At 53.5% G+C, this 26,815-nt stretch overlaps 1 protein-coding gene across 5 annotated transcripts in view; it reads left to right on the top strand.

Annotated features, from left to right (window-relative positions):
• The window catches only part of SEPTIN9 (septin 9), a 194,234-nt gene that overhangs the window by 15,309 nt on the left and 152,110 nt on the right, over positions 1–26,815 (top strand). Inside the window, exon 1 of one of the 5 annotated variants that reach the window (XM_059048824.2) lies at positions 12,595–12,710. The exons of 3 other annotated variants lie outside the window; for them this stretch is intronic. In XM_059048824.2, coding sequence (XP_058904807.1) covers positions 12,692–12,710 — 19 coding nt within the window. In that variant the 5' untranslated portion in view covers positions 12,595–12,691. Of the gene's footprint in view, positions 1–12,594; positions 12,711–26,815 lie in introns of those variants that run through there. One more of the 5 variants, XM_067021241.1, reaches the window with a different exon arrangement.

Genomic DNA, 26,815 nt, shown 5'->3' with positions numbered 1-26,815 from the left:
TGGAGGGCTGGCTGCCTGAGTGCGTTGAGCCCCCAGCCAGGGGCTGCGGTGGGGCCTGGCGTGGTCCCTGTGGGCTTCTCCACGTCAGAGCCTCTGCTTGGACCCCCCCCCCCCCGACCCAGAACTTGACGGGCAAGAGAACCGCGCCGGCAGCAGCTGAGTGAGCGTCGGCTTCGCCCCCCTTTCCTTCTCCCTCCTGCCCCACCAGAGTGAGGGGAGAGGAGGTGTGGAGGGGGTGGAGGGGAGCCAGTAGGTGCAGGGCAATCCAGCCTTGAATGGAATGTGATGTTGACATTTTGGGTTGGATCAGTCTGGTTATTTGAATATGTGACAGCGAGTCTAGATGAGCAAAGATGAGGTGGTTCTTGGTGCTGAAGATGAAGGAAAAGCTTCTCAAACCGCCTAGTGAACAATAGTGATGGAGGAAAGAATAAAAAATAAAGCTGTTTGCTTTGTTTTTAATAAACGATCTTATTGAATTATAGCATTGCCACTAGAAAAGTGCACAGATTATAAGTGTACAGGGTGAAGAACACAGCACGTGGATACACCTGTGCAGCCTCTACCCGATCCTGAGCAACCCTGTGGCCTGGGTCATGGTCTCCATCCCAAGGGCAAGAAAGCAAAAGATCAGAGAGGTCAAGGGCTTTTTCCAAGGTTCCCAGCTAGGAGGGCACAGCCAGGCCTCGTGGCTGGGTGGTGGAGAGTAGGGGGGAGCAGGGGGGAAGGGCTGGAAAGGTGGGAAGTGGCAGCTGGGAGCAGAGAAATGTAACTTCTGACAGGACCTGGGGAGGGGCGAACCCACCGGACACTGGTGTGGAGACAATCGTTTTACTGCCCCTGGCTTTGGGATTTCACAGTCCAGTTTTCTTTGTTTTTTTTAATTGAAGATTTTAAGATGGAGTGGCTATGTCTTCATTTTGCCAAAAAAAGGTAAATTTTAAAAGACACACACTACTTCCTATTACCATTATTTTATTTCTAAAAATTTATTTATTAATTGGCCGCACCATGCGGGTGTGTGGGATCTTAGCTCCTGGACCAGGGATCGAACCCGGGCCCCTGCAATGTAAACAGAGTCTTAACCACTGGACCGCCAGGGAAGTCCCACCATTGTTTTATTTTTTTTTAAGGACTTTTTCTCATGTAGGACATTTATACATGTAGGAAGGGAAGTTTTCAGAATAAAGACCAGTCCTTTGAACACCTTCAGCTTTACTTGAAAAAAAAAACACAAAAAACCCAAAAAGCCAAAACCAAAACCCCAGAACCTCACCCCTTTGCGTTGTGCTCGCTTGTCTCGTTTTGCCTCTGACAGGTGAGGGCTTGTCACAGGCTGGCTCCAGTCCCCAGCCTGCTGTTTGGGAACCCTGTATGTGGGGATGGTCAAAGCTCCCTTGCAAGGCTACTTGTCTAGGTCTGGGAGCTGAGGCCATAGGGTTTTCAGCTTCAGCAAGAAAAATTACAGGATGACTGGTTAAATTCTCATCTCAGATAGCATCAGTATATCCCCAATACTACATGGGACACACATACTACAAAAATTATTTGTTGCTTATTGGAAGCTCAGAGCTAGCTGGACATCCTGTATTTTATCTGGCAACCTCACGAGGGACGCTTAGAGCACAAAGGACTGTGGGTTTGCCAAGGAGAGCCAGAAGGCGCTGCGGGGATGGCCATGTCCCCCCCCACCCCCCGGCTCCCGTCTATGACCCTCGGTCATGCTCAGCTGCAGCCCCTGAGGGCTGCCAGCTCCTTTCCCAACACTCCCACTGGCCCTGTCTGGCAGGCCCTGGATTTATTTGTTTTTAATGAAAGTAAATGAAGATTCGCTTTCTCTGGGGACCTGTACTGCGATTGCTTCCAGGACAGGCATCTTTATCCCCACGGAGCAGACGAGGAAACTGAGGTACAGAGGTTTGGGGTTGTGCAGGAAGGCATAGTGCTGAGAGCCAGCGGTGCTGAGATCTCAGCCCAGACCTCTGGCTTCCTGCCCCCAGGCCCGTGGGCTCAGCCCCGGGAGCACTGTAAGAGCTCCGTCCCGGAGGTTCTGATCCAGAGATTTTGATCGAATGGGCCTGGGGTGGGGCCTGAGTGGGTGGCTGTAAAAGCTCCCTGGGAGATTCCAGTGGAGGGAGATAACTCTAGCTTCTCCCTGCTACAGAGATAAGCTCAGAGGAAACCTCCCCGTGGGAGGGGAAGCCCCACAGAGGAGGAGGAGGAAGAAGAGGAGGAGGAGGAGGAACTCCATCCCCTTCCAAAGACCAGATTAGAGTCCCTGGAAAGGGTGTTCCCGGGGGAAGGGACAGCAGGAGCAAAGGCACCGGGGTGGGTGGTGGGTGGGAATGTGCTCGCTGTTGAGTGAACAAGATGAGCCGTGATGAAGACGAGACCCAAGATGGGGGGGTTGCCTGCGCTCTCCTCCAGATGCTTCTCCGAGATTCCCAGCTTCCCCTTGAGCCAAAGGGGCTGGTGAAATGTCAGTCCCTCCCCTTCCTCATTCCTGGGAGGCAGTTTTCCCACCAGAAAGCTCATCCTGACTCCTTCTCCTGTGGGATAGAAGAGGGATAGAGTAAGAGTAGGCAAGGCCAGCAAGAGGGGACAAGGGCCAAGGTTCAGAAGAGTCTTCTAAGGTGTGTTTCTAGCCCTGGCTGAGATATGCCCTCCCTGCCCCCATCTGACCGAGTGTGGTGTACAAGCACCCTTTCCCAAAGGACGTCCCATGGAACGGTAAGGGGCCCTGTGATGAGAGTCCTGGAGACCAATGAGCTTGGGAAATGCTGCATGCTGCAACCCTGAGATGGAGGCTTGCGGCATCTGTGAGCATATTAAAGGCTCTGAGAAGTCCTGCAACGAAAAGTAGCCCAGCAAGATTGTTTAATGTTAAGTGTTGCCACTTTGTAACCTCAGAGCTCTCTTTTCTGTGAACATTATGGATTATGCGCCGCCCCCCCCACGCTGCCCCCGACACACCCCCTCCCCCCCCCTGCCCCCCCGGAGGCAGGTAGTAGCTACCCGAGGATAGTTAGTGGTTGTTGCCACTGAAGGCTTCCCTGAAGAAGTGTGGGCAATGGGGGCGTCCTCAGGGTCTGCGCTCACCAGGCTGATCTTCCAGAAGAGCCGCCCCTGCCTCAGGCTGCTGGTGAGGGAGGGCAGCGTCTCCTCTGAGGAAGCACTTTGTGTGAATCCAGGATGGATCTCTCCCTGGAAGAGGCCCAGTCACTGTTTGAGGACTGATCTGGGAGACCAAGGGAGCCTGAGTCCCAGGATTTGGGGGTCAGCCCTGGCTTTCATGGTCTGTGGGACTCAGCCAATGACAGGCCCAGACCCCTGCTTCATGGGGACGGAAATCCTGCCGTGTGTGTACTGCGTAGCCTCAGACTCCATGTCATAGATTCTCTATAATGAGGACTTACATGGGAACCTGCCCATCTGAAATGAGCGGTTAAAGGTGCTTTGAAAATCGGCAGGCCAAGTGGCTCAAATCTAGAAAAAAAAGAACTTGCTTTAGGTCCTAATAACGATATGTTTAGTTGTAAAAGATTTCAAGGTAAAACAAAGAGGCTTTTACAATATACCAACGTTGACTTCAAAAAAAGGTGCCCGTGGATAAAAACAATATTAGCCATTGATATGTTCCTGTCCATATGTGTATACATAGCATGGATATCTATTTTTTTTTTAGATTATGAAAGTAGTACATGTTCATTATGGAAAACACAGAAAAATACAAAAAAGGGAACAAGTCACCCACAATCCCACGACTGACGGGCGGTGCTGTTGGCGTTCAATGTATTGCTTTCCTTTATTTTTATGTTTTTCTTTTATTATTATGAATTATATGTTTTATGTTTCTGTTTTCTATACAAGTAAAATCTTTATGTGCACATAGCCCTTGTAGCCTTCATTAAAAAAAATAATTTCTTGGGGCTTCCCTGGTGGCGCAGTGGTTGAGAATCCGCCTGCGGATGCAGGGGACACGGGTTCGTGCCCCGGTCCAGGAAGATCCCACATGCCGTGGAGCGGCTGGGCCCGTGAGCCATGGCCGCTGAGCCTGCGCGTCCAGAGCCTGTGCTCCGCAATGGGAGAGGCCACAGCAGTGAGAGGCCCGCGTACCACCAAAAAAAAAAATAATAATAATAATAATTTCTTGGACTTCTCTGGTGGCACAGTGGTTAAGAATCCACTTGCCAATGCAGGGGACACGGGTTCCAGCCCTGGTCTGGGAAGATCCCACATGCCGTGGAGCAGCTAAGCCCGTGCGCCACAACTACTGAGCCTGCGCTCTAGAGCCCGCGAGCCACAGCTACTGAGCCCGCGAGCCACAACTACTGAGCCCATGAGCCATAACTACTGAAGCCCGTGCGCCTAGAGCCTGTGCTCCGCAGCAAGAGAAGCCACCGCAATGAAGAGCAGCCCCCGCTCGCCGCAACTGAAGAAAGCTCATGCGCAGCAACAAAGATCCAACACAGCCAAAAATAAATAGATAAAAAAAAAAATTTTTTTTAATTATATGTTTTATGTTTCTATTTTCTACACAAGTAACTTCTTTATGTGCATATAGCCCTTATAGCCTTCATTTTAAAAAGTAATTTCTTAGACTTCCCTGCTGGTCGAGTGGTTAAGACTCCATGCTCCCAACGCAGGGGGCCTGGGTTTGATCCCCGGTCGGGGAACTAGATCCCGCGTGCGTGCCGCAACGAAGATCCTGAGTGCCACAGCTAAGACCCGGCGCGGCTTAAATAAATAAATAAATATTTTAAAAAAATTTCTTGAGGTGAAATTCACATGACACAAAATAACCATTTTAAAGTGAGCCATTCAGTGGCATTTAGAGCATTTACAGTGATGTGCGACCACCATCCCCCCTGAGTTCCAAAACATTTCCTGAGGCCCTCGTTTTGCACCCCTCAGAGCTGTGTCTGTCCTTCTACCAACGAAGAGAACTGTTATTATTTAAATCTCAACCTGTTCTTGAGCACTAGCTTGTTTTAAACTTCCCGGTATTGTCAGTAAGACTGCTGCCAGCACCTTTGGGTCTGCCTTTTGTTGGCGAGTCTGTTTCCATCAGGCAGGGCCTGGGCACTCGTGTCCCCTCCCGCACTTCAGTTCCCAGCTCTCCCCAGCTGAGACCTCACCTCTGACGCCAAACCACACACCCCGAAGCCCTGGATGCTTTGGAGCTTCCTCAGCACCACGTACCCAGAACGCAGCCAGTCTTCTGTCATCCTTTCCTCTCTCTGCCGAGGGCGCCGTCTGCCATCCTGCTGTTCCCGTCAGAATCCTGGGCCACCCTGTCACCTCCCTCCCTCTTGGCCTCCCATGCAGCCCGTCCCCAGGTCCCGGTGATTTTCTCTTCAGAATTCCTCTTGGATACTCTGGAATTTCTCTCTTCACATCTGTCCGTCTCTGCATCACGGCCCAAGCCACCATCTCTCCGTGCTGGGAACATTGCTTTAAGGCACCCAGCTGGACTCTCATCCCCTCCTGTCGCTCCCCCGTTCGTCTATTTTTATTTATTTGTCTGCTTGTCTACTTATTTATTTTTTCAATTTTTTGGCCGCACCGCGCGGCACGTGGGATCTTAGTTCCTCGACCGGGGATCGAACTCCCGTCCCTTGCGGTGGAAGCATGGAGTCGTAACCACTGGACCGCCAGGGAAGTCCTCCCCCCTGTTCATCTAGAGCCGCATTTTCAAAATGCCAACCTGGTCATGTCAGCCCCACTGTTCCCCTCTCAGAACCTTTCCATGACTTCCCTTTTCTTTTAGGATCTTTATCCTAAAGATAAATCCGAGACCTTGACGTGCCTACCGGGCCTGGTTCCTCCACCATCTCTCCAGCCTCTCTGGGCCCCAGCCTCCTGGGTCCTCTTCCGGTTCCTGGTATGGACGATATTTCCTCCCACCACAGGGCCTTTGCTGTTCTCTGCCTGCAATCTCTTTCCCCTTGTTTTTCCTGGTTAATCCCTGTTCATCTTCCTGGCCTCAGCCCAATCTACCCTTCTCCGGGGAAGCCCTCCCTGACCCCAGACCAGCTGCGAACCTTTTAGCGTATACCCTCATTGTACCTTCTTATGTGGTTATTTGGTTAATGTTTGTTTCCCCGACTAAAGTATAAGCTTTAGAGGGCAGGGACCATAATGAGTAATCAAGAAATATATATTGAATCAACCAACGAGAAAACAGTACAATTACTGGAACAAAGCACGTGGGCACTTTTGAAAAACCATTTAAATTTTCTTGCCGAATGCTTTCTGGAAAGGTGGGAGCAGCGTACATTCCCACATTGCATAGGAGAACGTCAGTGCAGCCACACCTTTCCCGTCAATTGCACACATGCAGCGAGGCCTCAGTCATCTGACAAGTTCAAGCTTGGGCACCACCACAAGCCAGAGAACAGTCAGCGGCAGAGCTGCTAAGCCAAGCAGGGGAGAGAGCAGCTGAGCTGAGCTGAAGAAGCAAAGGTGGCCACACCCCCAGCATGAGCCGGCCCCTCTTGGGTCAGGAGACAAAAGCAATGCCCCCAGTTGGCCTGCGAAAGCCAAGTCTGACCATTCAGGTCTGGAAACCTGAGGGATCAATCAGCCGGGGAAAGGACTAGAAAGAAGTGGACAGAAGAGAAAGAAGAAAAAGTGAGCTCAGAAACAGAGGCAGATGGCAGCGGCCATGGCCGGGGCAGGAAGCCTCGGGCTGCTGACGGTGGGAGACGGTGCAGTAAGGGCACCCGTGAAGGCTCTCTGCTCTCACTTCTGGCGTCTGGGCCGGGACGACTCAACGTCCAGGACTGCCCACCAGGGCGGCCGATGTGGCCTCCCCACGGCAGGTTGCTTCTGAGACGGTCCCCGTGAACTCTGCCTCCTGGTACCCTGGGCTGCCACTTCCATGGTCAGACCACGAGACTGTAATGTCCATTTTGCCAGCAGACCATCTTTCTTCCTGGCTTTGATGGACAAGTTGCCACGTTGGGAGCCCCGCCTGGCAAGGAACTGAGTTCTAGTCGGCTAAAAAGGGAGGCTTTCCAACTAAGAGCGTTTGGGGAGCTGAGTCTGCCAACAGCCATGTGAGCTTGGACATGGCTCCTTCCCCAGCTGAGCCTTCAGATGAGACCCAGCCTCCGCCAATACCTCGGCTGTAGCCTGTGAGATACTCTGAAGCTGACAACCCAGCTAAGTTGTACCCGGATTCCTGACCGCAGAAACTGTGCTACGATAAACGTGTGTCATTTTAAGCCACCAGGTTTGTGCTAACTTGTTATGTGGCAATAGGTAGCTAATACACCGCAGTGCTCTGGCTTCCTTGCAATACGGAGGTCTCTGGGTGATCAGACCCTTACTGAATGGCTCAGGGCTCCAAGTTCAAGGGTTACAATCGAGCAAAAAGCCCTCCCGGATTCAAAGGGAGGGAACACAGAGAAGCATGGCAAGCTCACATGTGGAGGAGCAGGAGGGGTGGGAGACATTGCTGTGACTGTTTAGGGAAGACGGTCTGACACAGCCCGCCCTCGGCCACAGCAACTCACATCTCTCCCACGCGCAGGATACGGTCACTGGACTCCAAGACCCCGAAAGTCTCACCCACCGTGGTGTGCGTGCTCAGACTTGAGGTGCAGGATCTCGTCCTGTAAATCAGTGCAGATGGGGGCTGGCTGAGGGGGCCGTTCTTCAAGGTCTTCACCCCGGGGGTTGTTCTCCATGCCTTGGCTCTGCCTCTGAGTCATACTTCCTTTTTCGTAAGAAAACTGAGTTTGCAACTAAACAGCTTTCCCAGCCTGCTTCCTTCCTCAAATAGTTTGAGTCCAAAAGCCTCTTTTTCATTTTGTCCTGCCTTCGTCCCACGGAGTCCAAGAACCTAATTAATTCCTCTCAAAACCTGGGGGATGCCTATGTGTTCATTTAAAAGCCATTCTATGAGATTAAAAACCTTACCCACAAACCTTTTTCTTTTTTTTAAATAGACTTTTTAAAGAGCAGTTTTAGGACTTCCCTGGCGGTCCAGTGTTTAGGGCTCGGTGCCTTCACTGTGGGGCCCCAGGTTCGATCCCTGGTCGGGGGACTAAAATCCCACATGCCTCGCGGCGGTACAGCCAAAAAAAAAAAAAAAAAAAAAAAAAAGCAGTTTTAGGTTTATGGAGAGTCAGAGAGTTCCCATATGCACCGCCCCCTTTTCATTGGCCCTCTTATGAACATGTTGCATTAGTGTGGTATATTTGTTACAGTTCATGAGCCAATATTGATATTTGATTACTAACTAAAGTCCGTAGTTTACATCAGGGTTCACTCTTGGTGTTGTACATCCTGTGGGTTTGGGCCAACGTTTCGTGTCATGTATCCACCATTACAGTGTCATACAGAGTAGTTTCACTGCCCTAAATACCCCTGTGCCCCACCTCTTCATTCCTCCACCTCCCCCCACCCCTTGGCAACCGCTGATTACTGTCTATAGTTTTGCCTCTTCCAGAATGTCATATAGCTGGAACCATACAGTCTATAGCCTTTTCAGATTGGTTTCTTCCGCCCAGCACCACAAAACTTTCTGCGTTAAGCCCTCCCTACCCTCACATGAGGATGCAGTGGGTGGATCCCCTTGAGAGTTTAGAAGCTACTGCAAGGTATGCTCTGAAACTCCTCAGAAAGCCTTTGTGAAAGCGTTTTTGAGGCATCTCGACATTTTTCTCTGAAGTCTTAACAAAGGATCTTCTAGTCCCTTTGGACTTCTTTGTTCTGAAGCCCTTGACTTTGAGACTCCTTTGCTCGCTGAAAAGACTGTCCTGGTCCTTTGCATTCCCTCCTAATTCCACTTGGAATTGGATATTTTGCTTCTAGCTCATCCCTTTCCTTTTTAATTTTATTACAGTGCCTTCAACATTCTGCCTGGAAACCCTCTTAGCTAGATCATCAGGTTTGCTGCATACACTTGGTGTCTATTTTCTGTGCTACTGCAGGCAACAGTTGTGCTAAATTTTCTGCCACCAAATTACGAAGGTTTCCTTTCTTCCCACGTCCAATAGCTTTCTCTTTGCTTCTCTTCAAGCTCTTGCCAACTTCCTCCAAGACAATCAGGCTTCTGCTCACCTCGCACTCTCACAGCCAGTGCCACATGTTTTAGGTCTGAGTGACAGCAGCACAGCAAGGCACTTAATATACATCCCTTTCCTAATCATTACATCCATCTTGCAAACTAGGTAAGGGATTGTAATCCCCGTTTACAGGAGTGGAAATGGAGACGGAGAGACTATATGACTTGTCACAAATCACACAGTAGGTGAGGGAGCTGAATGTTGAAAAACAATTTTAAAAATTGGATAGCATGGTAGCCTCGGGACACTTAGTGAAGGAGCAACATAGTAGTATGTGAGTGTGTAATGGTCAAACGTGTCATTTAAGATGATCTTGGGACTTCCCTGGTGGTCCAGTGGCTAAGACACCGCACTCCCAATGCCAGGGGCCGGGGTTCGATCCCTGGTTGGGGAGCTAGATCCTACATGCGTGCCGCAACTAAAGATCCCATATGCCGCAACTAAGACCCAGTGCAGCCTAAATAAATAAGTAAAATAAAATTTTAAAAAAATTTTATTTTATTTATTTTTGGCTGCATTGGGTCTTCGTTTCTGTGCGCAGGCTTTCTCTAGTTGTGGCGAGCCGGGGCTTCTCGTCGTTGCTGTGCGCGGGCTTCTCATTGTGGTGGCTTGTCTTTGTTGCAGAGCATGGGCTCTAGGCGCATGGGCTTCAGTAGTTGTAGCACGCAGGCTCAGTAGTTGTGGTGCATGGGCTTAGTTGCTCCGTAGCACATGGGATCTTCCCGTACCAGGGCTCGAACCCGTGTCCCCTGCATTGGCAGGTGGATTCTTAACCACTGCGCCACTAAGGAAGTCCAATAAAATAAATATATTTTTTTTAATGTATAAAAAAAAAAAAGATCTTGAGCCACGAGAAAAAGGTTCACTAACATTTGGTATACTCTACTCATTGAGGCAAGTGATTACATCATACAGTTTACAAAGTTGTCCAAAAAATTAAAATTTCGTGCTTAAACAATTTACCTTCGTGTATCCTGAAAAAGCATTCATTTCCCCCTCCTTCCCTCCCTCTCTCTTGTCTTTCCTTCAGATTTTTGGCAGTTTTTTATGTGCAATATCACTACAACACAGGTGCCCTGATTCCTGGGTGCCCAGGTACTTGTGAATTATGACTCAGAGGCAGAAATGCTAGCATTGAGAGGCCAATCAAACACAGAGGACACCCAAGGGTCCTCCATGACTCCAGGATCCATCTACTCAGAGGATGGAAGTGTACCAGAGCACTTTTACTTGAGCTAAGTGAAACAACCAACCCCTAACGTGCCCACTAGACAGATTCCTTTTTAAAAATTAATTAATTAATTATGTTTTTGAATTTTATTTTCTTTATTTTTTTACACAGCAAGTTCTTATTAGTTATCTATTTCATACATATTAGTGTATATATGTCAATCCCAGTCTCCCAATTCATCCTCCCACCCCCCCATCCCCCACTGACCACTTTCCCCGCTTGGTGTCCATGCGTTTGTTCTCTACATCTGAGTCTCTATTTCTGCCCTGCAAACCGGTTCATCCCGTTAGACAGATTCTTGAGAGGTAGTTGGGCCTTGGGAAGCTCAGGCATCAGTCTGCGGTGCTATCAACATGCCTACTGGCCAGAATGAGGACAGAGCTCAGCCTTCTGGCTTTTTGGCCAGAGCGAAATCTGCAGGAACTGTGGTACAAGCAGCACTTGGAGTGTGTGTGTGTGTGTGTGTGTGTGTGTGTGTGTGTGTGTGAGAGTGTGGATATCCCAGAATCCAAGGACAGCTGTTCACAGTTCTTCTCTGCTCCCCAGGCCTGTGGCTGCTCCCCTCCCTTCACCTCCTCCCCAGGTCCTCAGATAAGGAGTTGGAGGTTGGCCCAGGTGGAGTCCAGTGTCCACTCTGGTCCAATCAGCTCTAGCCACAGGGGTTAGAGGAGGTCACGTGGCTGGGCTGCTCCCTCTCCAGGTCTGTGGCTGGACAGATTTTTGTTTTTTAAAGGAGATAATTTTATTTATTTATTTATTTATTTATTTATTTATTTATTTATTTATTTATTTATTTATTTATATGTATTTTCACTACTCCGGGTCAGTTGCCGCTTGCGGGATCTTTGCTGCAGCACGCGGGCTCTTAGTTGCGTCATGCGGACTTCTTAGTGGTGGCACGCATGTGGGATCTAGTTCCCCGACCAGGGATCCAACCTGGGCCCTCTGCACTGGGAGTGCGGAGTCTTACCCATTGGACCACCAGGGAAGTCCTGGACAGATTTCTTAGGAAGGGGAACAGGAGAGACAGACAATCTGACGGAACCAATGTGCCTCGGTTAGTATTTATACAGGTTTTCTACTCTCTGGCAGGAAATGAAAATGCTGCTTAGACCCCCAAGGAAAATAAAGGAGAAAGAAAAGGGAAGAGGGTGCTTTGGTGACGTTAAGTCTACTTAAGGAGACTTAAGTCTCCTGTACACTCTTTGGATTGTCGGGCAGAAGGCAGCGTCGCGCCCTTGCTGACAGTTTGCGGCGCTCGTATCTCTCTCCGCAGGTTCTGGGATACTACGCGCCTCTGGCTCGGCCACACCCTTCCCTCTGCCAGGAACAGCCCGCCTCCCCATCACCTTGGCTTCCTGGCAAATTCCTGTTCATTCTTTAAAAACTTGTTTTGAATCACCTCAGTAAAACTCTGACAACACCCTCTAGACAAAATTCATCACTTTTTCCTCTGTACCTTAAAAAAAGTCGTTTTATTATGGAAAATTTCTTTAGGGTACAAAGGCAGAGAGAATTCTTCTGTACAATTTTTGCTCAGGAACGCACACTTGTCCTCACTGTTTATATTACCCGGGCTGTAAAGACGTGTGTCCTTGTATCTGCTCTCCTAGGTCGAGGCCCTGAGCGCGCACAGTACCCGGTGCAGGGGAGGTGCTCAATATTTCTCAGATGGAACAGAAATTATCATCTGGTCCAATGCCCCCATTTTACAGATGAGGTACCCGAGGCCCCAGTTCAAGGAGTCAATGCAGTCTACCCTCTTGATTACCAGAAAAGTAGCGGGACAGATATGGTACCTCGCCTGCCCCGCCCTGCCCTGCCCTGCCCTGGTCCACTAAGCCGGCGCCGGGGCTCCGACCCCCGGGGCTGTGCTGGAGCGCTACCGCCCGGCCCGGCGGCCTTTCCCTCCGCCCTCCTCCCGCAGCCACCTGGCGCGGCTCCGCCCCACCCGGACTCCGGACTAGAAAGTGGGGGCGACGCCCCGGAAGGAACCATTCGCGCCAGGGGGGTGTGGCGGCTGAGGACGGCCATCGCCTTGGCGACCCCCACCCTCGGTCCGCTTGTGTCGCGGCTGCAGTGCAGGGGCCGCGGGGACTGGCCCGGGCCGAACGGGGTCGAGCGCAGGGCCGGGCTCAGGGCTGCTGCCTCTTCAGGCCGGGCGTCGGGAGGCGCGGCCTGCGGGTCTCCGCCAGGTATGGGCTGCGCGGGGCGGGGCTCAGCGCTCACCTCCGCGCGGCGGGGCGGGGCCGGGGCCGGGCAGGGCCGCCCGTCCTCCCCGCCCCCATCCCTCCCACTCCCGGCCCGGGATTAGCGACCTGGGAGTCCGCGCCCCGCGGCCTCGCCGCCTCACTTTCCTGGGAGCGGCAGCCACGGCGGCACCATGAGGAAGTCGTACTCAGGTGGGCGCCGCGCCCGGATTGGGGAGGTGTGTGGCCCGGGGCGAGCCCCTCTCACCTGAGCGGAGGCGGTCGCGGGTGGCCCAGTGGGTCCTCGAGGCGGGGACACCGCGGGGCTCCGGGCTCCCGGGGCAGATTTTGATGTGTGGGGCGTTCGCGCCGGCCAGTTGACGCAGCTCCACCCCGTATCGGGATCGCGAGGTCCTGGAGGCATTGAGCCCCTCGACGGACTTGGCTTTCTCCTTTGCTCCAAGCCACCGCTCCAAGGCCGCGGGGCCCGCGCGCTGGTCCGAGACCACAGGTGCCTGGGGGAGACCGGGTGCTCGAGACCTCCGACCCCTGCACGGTTGGGCCCCGATTCTGACCTTGGCCGAGGGTCTCCTGCCCCTGTATGTCGGCCACTACTCGCTTAGGTGTCTGGAGGGGCCACTGTGGGAGCCGCTGCCCTGGGCTGGCCGGCCCTCCTGCTCGCCCTCCTCCCCGCTTGCACCTTCTCTGGAATCGCTGACTTTACAGGCGCTGAGGGTGCAGGCGTTTTGTGGTCCACCCCCCCGCCCCCCCCCCGCAACCTCCGCGGGGCTTATGTGTGCGTGGGTGGGGGCTGGGTGGAGGATTTCCTTGGGGTCAGCCTCCAGGACTGGTGGTCCAGGTCACAGCATCCTTTCTTTCCGTGAACTGTTATTCCTCTACCCAGTGAAGCACGGGAACTTCGCCAAATGGGACCATCCAGCCGCACCCCAGCTTGGCAACTCGGATTCACCTTTTAGGTATCAAGATGCCATCAGGTGTGCTGGCATCCTAGGTCCACTAGCAGGCCTGACCTCACATAGGTGGAGGGGGTCTGACCAGTTCTTATCATGTGCACAGGATCCTTTGTAACCATTTCCCCCTTGGGTACTCTGAAGTTCCATTATGTGGATGGGTAAACTGAGGCCACGAGCTTTGAAGGGCAGGTTAAGGGTAATCCAGATCTCTGTTCTTTTTTTCTTTTTTTTTTTTTTTTAAATTTATTTTATTTATTTATTGTTTGGCTGCCTTGGGTGTTCGTTGCTGTGCTGGGGCTTTCTCTAGTTGTGGCCAGCGGGGGCTACTCCTCGCTGCACTGCGCAGGCTTCTCACTGCCATGGCCTCTCCCGTTGCGGAGCATGGGCTCTAGGCGTGCCGGCCTCAGTAGTTGTGGCTCGCAGGGTCCAGAGCGCAGGTTCAGTAGTTGTGGCACACGGGCTTAGCTGCTCCGCGGCATGTGGTATCTTCCCGGACCAGGGCTCGAACCCGAGTCCCCTGCACTGGCAGGCAGATTCTTAACCACTGTGCCACCAGGGAAACCCTCTGTTCTTTTTTATTTCCCTTTTTTTCTTTGTGATTTTTTTTCCCCAAAGGATCCAGGCAGGATCCTTTGTCTTCCTCAGTTGTCGAATTATAAACAGCATCTCTTCTTCTGCTAACCCTGCAAAATTTCTCCTCATGTTCCTCGCCTTAATCTATTTGGATGTGAAGTTTTCTGCCAAGGACTCATGAATTAATTTTTCTTCATAAGAGGACAGAGTCATGGTACTTAGTTGGAACTGAAGAGGTCATTTGGGCCATTTTTGGGGTCAGTTTTTGACCCTTGCTTTGGGTCATTTTTTCCAGCCTCCTTTCCACATTCAGAAAGGAAAACAAGGAAGGAATAACTCGTCTCAAAGAGGGTTACTCATAACTTCCCCTAAAATGGCCTTCCGGGCCAGTGGCATAGAATTTCAACTTTCACCCCCTGTTGCAAACAGCATGGCCCTCAGACACCCTGCTCACAGCTCCGTCTCAGGAGCGTGGGAGCGTTGATGTAATGGTGGAGGAGGAGGGGGCTTCCAGGTGGCCTGCGCTGGGGTTTGGTGCTCAGCCTCCCTCCCCAACATGCTCCAGATACTTGAGATGCTTTGGGGCATCACTGCCCCACACGGCCCTTTCCCTGGGTTCTGCAGCCCAGTGTGGCCCAGGGGCCCCAGCTGGCTCTGCCCTTGGCTCTCGAACTTTGCCTCCTGCTGGTCAGTCTGGACAGTGGGGGCCACCAGGCCGCCCCCCCTCAGCTGGCTTTTTCCTGGGGGGACTTTGAGACCCTCCTACACAGATGCCAGAGAGCCTCTGAGGCAGGCTCGATGTCTGTTCTCCTCCACGCCTGCCCCCTCCTGCCCTGGCAAATTAAAAAAAAAAAAAAAAAAAAAAAAGAGGACGAAGGTTTTTGCAGTAGTTAGAAGTAGAGTTCATGGGTGGGTAGGAATCAGCTCTTGTAAAGGCAGCCTCCGTGGCTCCAGTGTTTACCTGAAGGGGCAGGGCTCTGGAGGATGGGCCTGGAAGGGCTTGGACCTCTGCCAGCTTGTTCTCCTCCTGGCGATGGTCCAAGGCAAGCTGGGTCACTCTGTTGCAGTTGTGTGGGGTCGGGTTGGAGGGGGCCGGCCCAGGGGCGGGGTGGCCGCTTGGCCCCATTCTGAGGGGCTCCAGTTCTCTTAGTGCCCCCACCCCAACCACCGGTTCCAAGGAGAGGCATTTTGCAGAAGTCAGACTGACCGCTATGTAGCATCAATGCCATGAAATTAAGGAAAGCAGCAAACTGTGAAAAATTCCCAGTGTCAAAAATTCAAGGACAGCCAACCAGGAGGGCTTTTCTTTTTCACCTGGGTTGGGTGGGATGATTGCTTCTGGACCTATTTATGGGCTCCAGAATAAATCAAATATGTTCTCGGTAGAGTTGGCTTGAACACTCATGAGTCTCTGAAAAGTGGGGAATTTTCAAAATGTTTGAGGGGATCCCGAGGGCCTTAGATATGCATTCACTGGACACACATGTGTTAGGCTTCTGCAGCCAGGGCCTCAACGGTACAAAGATGATGGAAAGACGTGGTCCTTGCTTGCAGGGAAGCTGCATTCTCATTGGGGAGGCAGGATGCAGGTGGGACCCCGGCTGCTTAACACCCCCCAACCCCCTCCCGAGCAGTACAGGCTCCTAATGCCCAGGTGGGAGGTTTCAGGGGGAGGCAAGATTGAACTGGGCCTTGTGGAATGAGCAGCTCTGAGAAGGTGGAGGATAAAAAGGGCCCTTCTAGGTGGGGAACAGAGCGAATGCCCAGTGGGGCTGCAGGATGCCAGATGGGTGTCTGGTAGCTCCAGTTCTGTTCCACGCTCTTCCTGGATCTATCTCACCTGATGGTCCCGCGGGCAGAGCTGCAAGCAGTGTGGCCCAGTGGTTCATAGCACGGGCTCCTGGAATTAAATCGTAGGCTGGCACCTCCTCGATGTGGGGCAAGGTACTTGATCTCAGGTGTCTCCTTTGCCTCATTTGTTAGACAGGGACGATGCCAACCTGTTGTAAAGATGAAATGAATTGCTGCGTAAAAGGCTTGAAAATGCCCGCTCCATCCATAACTTCCTGCCGTTGTCTTCACTATCCTTATCAACGGCAGGAGGGACGAGGAGGCTGTGTGTTACCGCCTTTGCCAGGATGCCTGGGGGCTGCCGGCACCCTCCCTGGGCCTTTGCTGGTTTGGAGGCCAGGAGGGTGGCCCAGGCTTCTCCCCCAACCCGTTGGTGTCAGAGCAGGCTTCTCTCTGAACCCCTCCGGTGTCCTGAATTTGGGGCTTCTGGTTGCATACCAGCTCACGTGGAGCCTGCCTTTCAGTGGCCCTGGCTCCCCTGGGAATTCTCAGTGGCGCAGACGCTTATAGCTGAGACCCCCGAGCCACAGAAATGGGGAGTAAAATCAGACCAGTGTGTACCTGGGAATTATTCGGAGATGCTTGGTGGCTTTCAGGAGATCCCCGAAGAGGTACCTGGCCTACCAAAGGTTAAAAAGCTCTTGCACTAGCGACTCAGAGGCCTGGGCAAGGGGGGAGGCTGCACCCAGAGGAGGCGGGTTAGAGAGATTAGCCAGTGAGAGGCCTTCCCCACGCCCTCACTCGCTCCGGAGCTGAGTTCTGGGAAGGAGAGGAGAGCACGTCCCCAGAGCGCTAGCGCTAGCCCCGGGTGAGGGCGAGGAGGGGAGTGTGTGAAGGCGGGTTCCTTCCCCTTTTCGCCCTGCCCCTCCACTCCCTCCTGCTGGCCCGCCTCCCTCTCCTCACGCCCCAGCCTGCTTGCTCTGGCTCCTGCAGGAACCTGGGCGGAGAGGAAGAGCCACCTGTGACTGTCAGTGCATGGCCCCCTTGGACTTGTGCCCAGGATCATGGACCCCTGTGGACCTCGAGATCCCCCAGTTCTGGGGGAGCTGGCAGAGCCTGAATCCTTCCCGGCCTGTTGCAGAGGAGGAAGGCCAGCTCCTGTCTGCCCGCCCCTCCGGCTCACCCCAGACCTGCCCAGAGGGGTTCCGAGAACTGAGTGCCATGCACCTGGCAACGTGCCTGAGTTTGAGACAGCCCACCTTCCTCCTGGACCCCCCTGGGTGACCAGTTCAAGCCAGGACAGGTGCAGAAGGGACACCGGCTCGCTGCTCAGGAGCAGTGGTCTGGAGTTTACGTCCAGGTGGAAGGGCAGGCTGGCCACGTGCCCGGAGCTCCCGTGTGGGTGCCGGAAGCAGAGGACATCTCCCCAGGGACCGCAACAGCAGGAGAAAGGCACTTCTCATCCTCCACCCAGCTTTTTGGGCTGCCCTCCTCTGAGACTCATCCCACATGGATGGGACCTGGGAGTGGGACCTCGTTTCCGCACGCACTGCTGTTTGTCCGTGAGCAGCGTTGCGTGGGTTCTGAAGTTTGCTTAAGATGTACTTGATAAGAAGGGTTCAGCAAACAGCAGTGCAGGGCCTGGCCCTGGGACGACAAGTGAGTGCCAGTTCCTGGGCGGATCCGGCTGGTGGCCTTGGGGAGAGGGGGGCTGGAGAGAGAGACCCCAGGCCTGGGGGGTGTGAGCGGTTGGGTGGGGAGGGAGGTGACATGCTGAGCTCCTACACCCTTGTTGAAGCTATTACTTTGGGACACCCCGGCCCTAGGCATTGCTGGGGGATTTATGGGGGACCGGTGGGTGCTAGTGGCCGGGTGAAGCCCCCTGCAGACCTGCGTGGGCATGGAGCACACAAGATCACAGCCCCCACTGTGCTCCAGGAGAGGCCTTGGCCAGAGAGTCCCGGTGGCAGCTGCCAGAGGTTGCCTGGTCCAGAAGCACTAACCAAAGGGAGCCTGTCCTGGTGGGCACAGGGCCCTGGGGTCGGGGGTGCTGCGGTCAGGCCTGGGACCGTGGCGCACTGAGCTTGGATGGGAGAACTGAAGTGTCCCCGAGGCCGGTGGGCTCGTTGTCCCTGCCCCTTCCCTGTTGGGCAGCTGTAACTGGGCCCAGCAGCTGCAGCAGCCAGGTGGAGCTGGGGGGTGCCCGTCTCCCCAAGGTCCCTGGCCTGTTTCGCGTCTCCCTGTAGGTTCAGTCATTCATTCCAGAAGCGTCTGCCGGGTGCCCCTGAGTGCCGGCTCCGTGCCTCCTTCCTGCGTGCTGGTGGCTCTCAGCACGGCTCTGGAAGGGCGGCCTGGCCTCGGGTCTCCTGGGCTGAGCGTGGCACTCTGCTCCCAGCCCAGTTTCTCTCCGTCTTATCTCCCTGGGCCCGCCCTGGGCCCGAGTCCCTTTGCAGCCCACGTGAAGGGGGGCATTGAGCTGCTGCCCACAGCGGGCGAAGTGGCTCCAGGCGTCCTGCTGTCAGCGGCCTCTTGGAAGCCTTGCAACAACTGAGCTTTGTTCCAGGCCTAATCTGACCTGGTTCTGCGAAGCGTGACTGCTGGCAGCCTGCAGGCCTCCGGGACGGGAAAAGGGGCATCGGCGTGGAGAGGAAGATGATCCCGGGTCGCAGGGCGGCCCTTGGCCCAGGCCGCCTCTGGCAAGGATGAGAGTCACGGTCCTCTGAGCGATGCTGGCTTTGTGATGAGGAGAGGAACCCTGAATGGCCGCTCCGGCCTGCATGTGTGGACCCCAGCTTCCCAGGGGACCCTCGAAGGGCTGGGTGGGGCAAGAAGGGCCAGATCACTCCCCCTGGGGAGTAGCGCACCCTCCCTGGCCCAGGGTTTCAGAGGCGGGGCTGAGGGAGGAGTCTTCCTTTCCCGGTGGGGGGGATCGTTGCCCTCTTTCTGGCTCCTGGGGAGGGCTTGATCCTCCCCCGACTCTTAAAGGGCATGCACGGAAGCCTTGGCTGTGGCTGGGCCCCCCTGGGTGCCCCAAGGCTGTACCTGGGAACCGGGGGCTGGCCACATCCACCCTAGATCTCCCTGAGAGCCGTGCCTGGGCCCCTTGTCCCAGCGGGGCCAGGCGTGTCGGGGCAGCAGTGGAGACTGTCTGCCCGGGCTGGGGATCGCTCCCAGCGAGCGTGGTTAGCAGGAAGACCTGGGAAGGGGCAAGCTGGCAGGCCGCCTCGGGCTTGTTCTGCAGATCGATCTGATCTGATCTGCATCCTGGGGCTTTCACAGCACCCCCCCTGGACTCTGCCTTCTGTTTCCACCAGGATCAGGGCCCAGCAGGAGAATAATGCTTCTGTAACCCAAGCCACTTGGAAGTGGGTTAAATCCAGCCCCTGTCACCTTCCAGCCTCAGGACTAGGCTGACCCACCCGGAGGGATGTGAAGGGTGGTTTGCAAAGCTCACTAACGAGCATGTGACTCTGGCTCTAGCTACAGGGTCCAGCGTTTGTGTTGAAGGACAGGTGGTGGGTTTTTGTGCAGAGGTGACCCGGTATAGACACCGTGGGGACACCAGGTGGTGGAATAACAAACGAGTACACAGAGTGGCGGGGGCATGGGACTGGAGGGGAGGGGGCGGTGGATTTCTCGCCAATGTTAGGCGCCTGAGGTGTGGTCAACAGACCCTCAGCAAGGGGGACTGGGTCATCCTGGTGGCTGCGCCTTCCTGGTAGCTGGGGATCGACACTCTAGGCGCCAAGCCTGTGCTTCATTTTTTAAAGGAAAGCTTTCTCAAATACACCGCGTATCTCTTCTTTCTCTTTTGCCTTCATTTATTTGGCTGTTCACTTTGTTCATTACTTGTTACCAAATAGTGTGAACAGGAAATGAAAAGGACAGATTCTCCAATCCCATGGGTTACAACATTGCTTTTTGTGTTTCTCTTTAGTACTTGTTTCCACATGCACAGGCCGCATCGTTTGATTTAACTATCAAAGGTATATAAGTTTTCTTTTTCACAGAGTTGCGTATTCTCTGTACAGATCGTTTTTAACTCTGCTCTTTTCACGTGAAATCAGATCTCACGCATGGATTCCCTGATCACAGTCTGCACGGCTCTTCAGAGAGGACGTTCCCGAATTTACTTAGCCATGCTCTCACCAGAGCTCTTAAACGTTCTGCTGACGTGGGCGCTCTTCCTTGGTGCTGTGCACCCATGACCCTGAACGGAGGGTGCCTGCTGTGCTGAGCTGCAGATGTTACAGTAGCCGTGCTTATAGCTGTGAGACGTGAGCTGGCTGGATGCTGGAAATTTTTGCTGGCAATTAATTTAATAAAATATTGCCTGTGATGATTCCCTTTTTCAGCATTCCTGGGGTTGCTCCCCAAACCAAATAAGTGTTCTTAACACAGCATTTTATTAAGAGGTTTAATGAACAGAAAATGCCATTTGCCCCAATTATCAGCCTGCTTAGGGCCACTGAGAAGTCCCTGGGTTTGTTTACTTGTCCTTTAAAAGATCCGTCCGTTGCCCACGGTCTGTGATTCCTCTCTCTGACTGGTGTGTGATGCCAGGGGCTCCCCCCCGCCCAGCCTCTCCTTCTCTCCCTCTCTTCTTTGGCCCCTACGGGATGCTCAGGTACCCTAGGAGGTGTCTCTTTGCTTCCTTGGGCCAGCCTGAATGTCCTGGTCTTGGCGATGGGCCCCCTGCCTCCAGGTGACCAGCCACGTCTCCCGGAGATCATTCTTTCTGCTGCTGGGTTACCCGGGCAGTGGTTTCTTCTGGAATCTCCAGGCTCCCCAGACCAGTCAACAGTGCTGCCTGTCCGGCGGACCCTCCGAGGCCGCTGTTTTGTTTCTCTCACCTCCCGTCTTCCCTCCCAGGGCCTCTGCCCCTCAGTCCCTAATTGCACCTCTCTCTATGTATTAATATATCCTTGCATTGTAATCTCACGACCGTCGACGGGTTGAGTGAAACACGTGTACCTCTTTGGTGACTTGGTGCCCATTAAACAGAAGGGCCTGAAGACTGATGCAGCCTTTCCCGTATTCTGGGGCGTCCCCTTGCGGCTCCGTTTGCTGTTGTCAGCTATTTCTGATCGCTAACCATCCTGCACCTTATCCACGATTTCCCCCTTTTGCTCCATCGGCCTTACCTTGCCAGTCCGCTCATCTTTCTCACCTGTGCAATTTGTTCATGGCGTGTGAACCGGGGTCTAACCAGGAAACAGAAACCACTCCAGGATTTAGGACAGAAGGACTCAAATGTACAGGTGACAGAAAAGCCAGATCAAGCATAAGGAGGCAGCCGGAGTTGGGTGGGGTTTATACAGCTCTTTGAAGGTATGAATGGGATTACTTGTTGAGAGTGAGAAAGGAAGTAACAACAAATTATACATTTTAAACAGTGGGCAAATTTCATAACTGTCCCCAAATCCAGAAAAATAACAATGTTTTTTTCTCAGTCAACTCCTTGTCCTATCTCCAAAGTAATTTTTTTTCCCTACATTTTTGTGGCTGCATACTGTTTGATCACTTCTTTATATGATGACTATGTAATATCATCTTCTGTTGAGTGAATAGAAAGTTAATTCATCTTCCTGATTAATCAGAATTTAGTTTTTACTTTTGGGAGTTGGAATGCATGAAAAAGTGTGGCTTAACTCAAGAGTTTGTGGTACTGCTGCTGTTTCTCACCCTACAAACACAAGAATTCTGATAAATTCCATTTTATGTGATTCCCATCCAGAAAGAAATAGACAAGTATGGGGCATTTGTAACTGTATGTGACGCATTATTGCATTTCTTTCTGACCAGAGATACTTTCTGTTTTGAGTCGACACTGAAGAGAATTGAATTCTCTGCTTACAACTTTGTATCTGGTGATTGGAATAATTTCCCAGAGACTAGCTTCTGGCTCCATACGATTCAAATCTTGCTCTCCCCCACTGCCCACGTTTTTCCGGCATCAGGTACTGCAGGACACGTTCGTATCTTCTCCCTTCAGATTCTGCACAGTAGACAGATTTGGTAAAGTACCTGGAAGGAGTACTCCTGGCCTTGCACCCTGGGGCGACGAGCAGTCACTTAACTCTGCGTGGAAATAACTGTGAACTATGTAAATAAAACCCAACTAAATTCAAGCTAAATATCTTTCCAGTTCAACATTTCCTTAGCAGGAGCCTCCATATGCCAACAATCCCTCCGTGGTACTTTACACAGGAGAAAGGGTGCTGGGCAGGAACTCAGGGAAGAAAGAGACAGCAATCTTAACTGATTGGGGTTAAAACATCTTCTGTTTTGCAAGTTTTACAAAAACGCTATGGCCCTTCTCAGTGCCTTGAAAGGGACGCACACGAGCCAAGGGCCCTGGTGCTTGAGGTTCCTTAGCTTCCCGGGGACAACCAGAGATGAGCCTGGGGGAGCCACTACCGCACCCCACCACCCAATCAGAGGGTCAGAGAGAGGAAGGCGTGTTATCAGAATCCAGGGACCAGGGTCACCTGACGGGAGGCTGGACAAAGGTGGGCCTGCCTGGCGGGAGCTGCAGCTGCAGAATAGACAGAAACTGCTGCTGGAGAAATCTTCCGAGGCAGGAAGTGGGGGAGATTTCTACCCTGGTTCTCCCTGGCTTCCACCTTCCAGTCCCCTCCTATAGGTTGAATCCAGCCAAAAGGCTGTAGACCTGGGGACCTGGAGACCTCAGCCTGCAGAGGTCAGCTCTTCTGCCACTAAAGAGAGCCTGGGAAGGGCAAGGAATGAGGGGTACACTTATGCTTAAAATTATTCAGTGTTTATCTGAAATTCAGATTTACCCGAGTGTTGCGTATTTTAGGTGGCAAGGTCTTTTATGGGAGTGGGACCCAGAGTCCAGACGCCCAACTGGTGAACCTTCAAGGGCAGGGCTCTGTGGGAGCTTGGTCAGCATTGATGTCATGTGATGGACTTGGCCTTCTGGGGATGCTGCTGCCTGCTGGGCAGAGCCGTCCACATGCAGGAGCTGCTGGCACTTCCCCGGCCTGAGAGTGGGATACCAGTGCCGGCTCCCCACTGGCCTCAGGAGAAAGGGGAAGACCGTGGTCCTGGGGGCAGCCAGAGAGGCAGGAGGCTCCTGGCCGAGGTCCTGGTGACCCTGTCCTTTCTGGAGGGACTCTCATGATTTTTAAGAAAAAAATTGAGCACGGATTCCTTTCTGTAGATAAGCTCCTGTCATCATCAAAGATGGGCATTTGTGCATGAGTTTGCACAGTGCTCCTTCCTGCAAAGCTCCCTTTTGAGAAGACGCTGGCTTTCTGGCTGGGAAGAGCTGTCCAGCACCACTCATTGCCGGCAGAAGAGCAGAAGGGTGTGTCCTGTTCTGCCCCCCTCCTTGGGTTAAGATGTCTGGGCTGTGTGAGACCCCAGGAGGGTTGGGGACGGCCACCCTGATTATGGGTGGGGACAGTGGCTCTGCGACTCCAGTAGGAGAGGACGATGGTGTGTGGGTCCCCCATCATTAACGTAATAATAATAATAATAATACACTAACTCAAGAGTCTAGTTAGATTCTCGGTGCCCGCTTAGCCTTGTATTTTACAATACCAGGATCTATCATAAAAATTTGGCTGAAAGGAAAAAACAAAAGGTCTTCTCAGTAACTGTATCCTTCTCTCACTTATCCGGGCTCCCCAAATTATATGCACAGGGGAACCCCCATGAGCGGGGCATCCAGGCTCCTAGACGCGGGGCCAGCACAGGTCTGCCAGGCTCCCGTGCCTGGTGGGGTCGCGCCTGGCCTATGTGTGGCGAAGGGGCAGGGAGGGCACGGGGCTGTTTACCTGGAGGTGGGCCCTGCCGTCAGGCTGCAGTGGTGGCTCCCCATCCCGAACGCTGGTTCTACCAGGAAATGCTCCCCAGGGCACCCTAGTTCTCCTCCCCTGCCCAGGATCACGCCCTGTCTCTCCAGGACCCAGGAGCCCCATCTCTTTGTCTGGCCATCTTCTTTCCTCTTTGAGATGCTGCCTTTTCCTTCTCTGTGGGACACCAGCCAGCAGTGACTCCTCCCTCCCTTCCCCTGTCTTTTGCTTCGTCTCATCTGAAGTGTGTTTTAATCTCGTGGCCTCCACGTGGGAAACCTGACTGGTGTTGGTCACTGGCCTGTAGTTCATGAACATTTGTGAAATGGCCTTTGCCCTGGCCTAGGTGAGCCCAGACACCAAGTGGGGAGTTTCTGGTGTGGCCAGGTGTGGGAGGGCACCAGCATTCTGAGTCCCCCCAAATCCTGACTGTTTTCTCTGGATCGCGGAAACTGCCCGCCCCCCCCGCCCTCCGCCCCATCTTCCTCTAATGTGCAGTCCATCCTGGAGGCTGGGAGGGTTTTGAGCAGTCAAATAGGACTCCTGGTAGCCTTTCTTGGGGTAGCAGTATCCTGGCTATAACATGCAAGGTGCCTTGGTTATAACTTACATTTTGTCTAATGCGTTAGCACAGGGCAGCCAAGCTTTGTTAATTGCCGACTGTAGAGCCCTGGGTCCAGGCTGGTGTATGTGGCTGACGTATAATAATAATAATAGGGCTTCCCTGGTGGCGCAGCGGTTGAGAGTCCGCCTGCCGATGCAGGGGACGCGGGTTCGTGCCCAGGTCCGGGAAGATCCCACATGCCGCGGAGCGGCTGGGCCCGTGAGCCGTGGCCGCTGAGCCTGCGCGTCCGGAGCCTGTGCTCCACAACGGGAGAGGCCACAACAGTGAGAAGCCCGCGTACAGCAAAAAAAAAAAAAAAAAAAAAAAAAAATTTATATTAGTATATAAAATATAATATGCTAATAATGATAATATCTACTGAGTGTTCATTTTGTGCCAGGCACTGTGCCAAGTGCCTACCATGTGTGACCTCGTTTGGCCTTAGTCACCTGTGAGTAATCCCCATCTCTGTCTCCATCCTGCAGATGGGGAAGCTGGGGCTTGGAAAGGGGAGGTTGTTTCCTGGGACCCCGCACTGAGCGCCTGGCGAGGTCTGGATTCGAACTGTGTTCATCTGACTTCAGGCTCTCCTGCCTCCTTGGCCTCTGAGAACTCAAATAATTTGGTCTGGGATGTCGCCAGAGAGCTGAACTTCAAATCATCTCTCTTTCCGAGTATGTTTTATTTAAAAATCACATAAAAATAACTCAGTTCTCCACTGGAAGGACTGAGCCTTTAGATGTCTTGGAGGCTTTCCTGGCTACCTCTTCGCTGGTCTCGGACACAGGCCTCAGTAGTTAGGTCCAAGGAACTGAATTGCAGCTGCTCTTGTTCTGGGGTTTCTCCCAGGGCTGCGGTGGAGGCGGCCCTGGGAGGGACGCTGGTTGGAGTGCGGGAACCCCGGGCGGCTGCTTCCCATTCTTTATGAAGGGAGCAGGCTTGGCGTCTTCTCTGTGCCAGGGGCTGCCTGGCACCAGCCGCACGTTTTGGGAAATCTGAAAAATAAACAGTGTAAATAAAACATAACTCCACCGGAGAAATCTGAGACAGATGCTGTTTTCCTCCTTACCATGTCTCCACCCTGACCGTGGGTTTGGTTCTTGGGGATCAGATGCCTGAGGTTGGGGTTTAACCTGAACAGACCCTCTTCATTTTTATCTTTGTCCAGAAGCCAGAGGCGGGGGCGAGGGTGGGCGCCCAGCTGGCCTGGGGGGATGCGCGGCCGGAAGTGACTGGGTCCCCAGGAATGTGTGGCCTGTCTTTCTCCGTTCCTTGCCGTGCTGTTTCCATCCTCGGGATTCACTGGATTTATGGGCTCAGCTGTCTCTCGCTGGTGCCACTTTCAGCCCAGACAGCTGACCTCTAAGTAGCTCATGGTGTGCATGTGTGGCGTCGGGGGACAGATGTTGAGAGGTCTCATGTATCGTTGTATGCAGTGCAGATCCCAGTTAGGCGTGTGGAGGGAGGTCACAGCCATGGTGGAAGTGAGGCTGGGGCTGGGGCCAGGGATACCCACGTTTACTCCTCTGCCCTCTCAGCAGCCCTGGGACCTGTGCCTGTCCCCACCTCCCTCTCCTTCCCAGCCCTGGGCAGCCCCACCAGAGCCACTCTGGACCTGCCCTCTCCTGGTCTTAAGGGGCGGTCAGTTCCGGGAGCTGGGTGCCGGGCCCTCCATCCCCCCGCAGGTCTGAGGCTGTGGTCCATCCGGTCTGTCTGTCTGGCAGGACGAGCCTGGAATCACCATTCTGGTTGGACTTTTGAGGAAGGGTGGAGCTTTCGTCACTCAGCAGGGGGCAGACTTCTCATCGGTGTCAAGTGGGCACTGGGGAAGGATGCTCGCATCTCTGCCGTGGGAGCCCACCGACAGTCAGGGTTGGTCAGAGCAACAGAGCCAATAGGGGAGAGAGAGGGAGAGAGTTACCAAGAGGAATTGGCTCATGAAATTATGGAGGCTGAGGAACCCACCATCTACTGTCTGCAGGCTGAACCCCCAGGGCAGCCGCTGGTGGATCCAGTCCAAGTCAGAGGCCTGAGAACCAGGGGAACTTGTGCTCAGTCCTGGGGCAGAAGACGGGTGCCCCAGCTCACGCGGTCAGGCAGAGCATTCTCCCTTCCTCTGCCTTTTGTACTGTTCGGGCCCTCCAGGGACTAGAAGATGCCCACCCACATTGGGGAGGTGACCTGCTTCACCCAGCCCGCCAATCGGCCGTTCATCTGATCCAGAAGCACCCTCACAGACAGGGCCAGATGCGGCGTTCAGCCGACTATCTGGGCACCCCGTGACCCCGTCAAATTGACACGTACAGTCAACCATCGTGGTCCCCATCGTGGCTGGCGGCTTTGTAGGAGACTCGACAGCTTCAGGGCTTCTGAACCTCTCTTCCCTCATCTGCGAAATGGGGGTGGTGGCACCTGCCTCGCGGGATGCTCACGTTGAGTGAGTGGGAGAATGGATGTAAAGCCCGTGGTTGTCGTAGAGCCTTGGCATTGGAAGTGGCTGTGAGAGCCCCCTGTCCACCTGGCCCTCCTTCGAGGCTCAGCTTGCTACCCCCC

The sequence above is a fragment of the Kogia breviceps genome, chromosome 19, assembly GCF_026419965.1.
Source record: "Kogia breviceps isolate mKogBre1 chromosome 19, mKogBre1 haplotype 1, whole genome shotgun sequence".
Taxonomy (NCBI): Eukaryota; Metazoa; Chordata; class Mammalia; order Artiodactyla; family Physeteridae; genus Kogia; species Kogia breviceps.
Note: the sequence above shows the minus strand (reverse complement) of the source record. Positions and strands in the feature narration are given on the sequence as shown.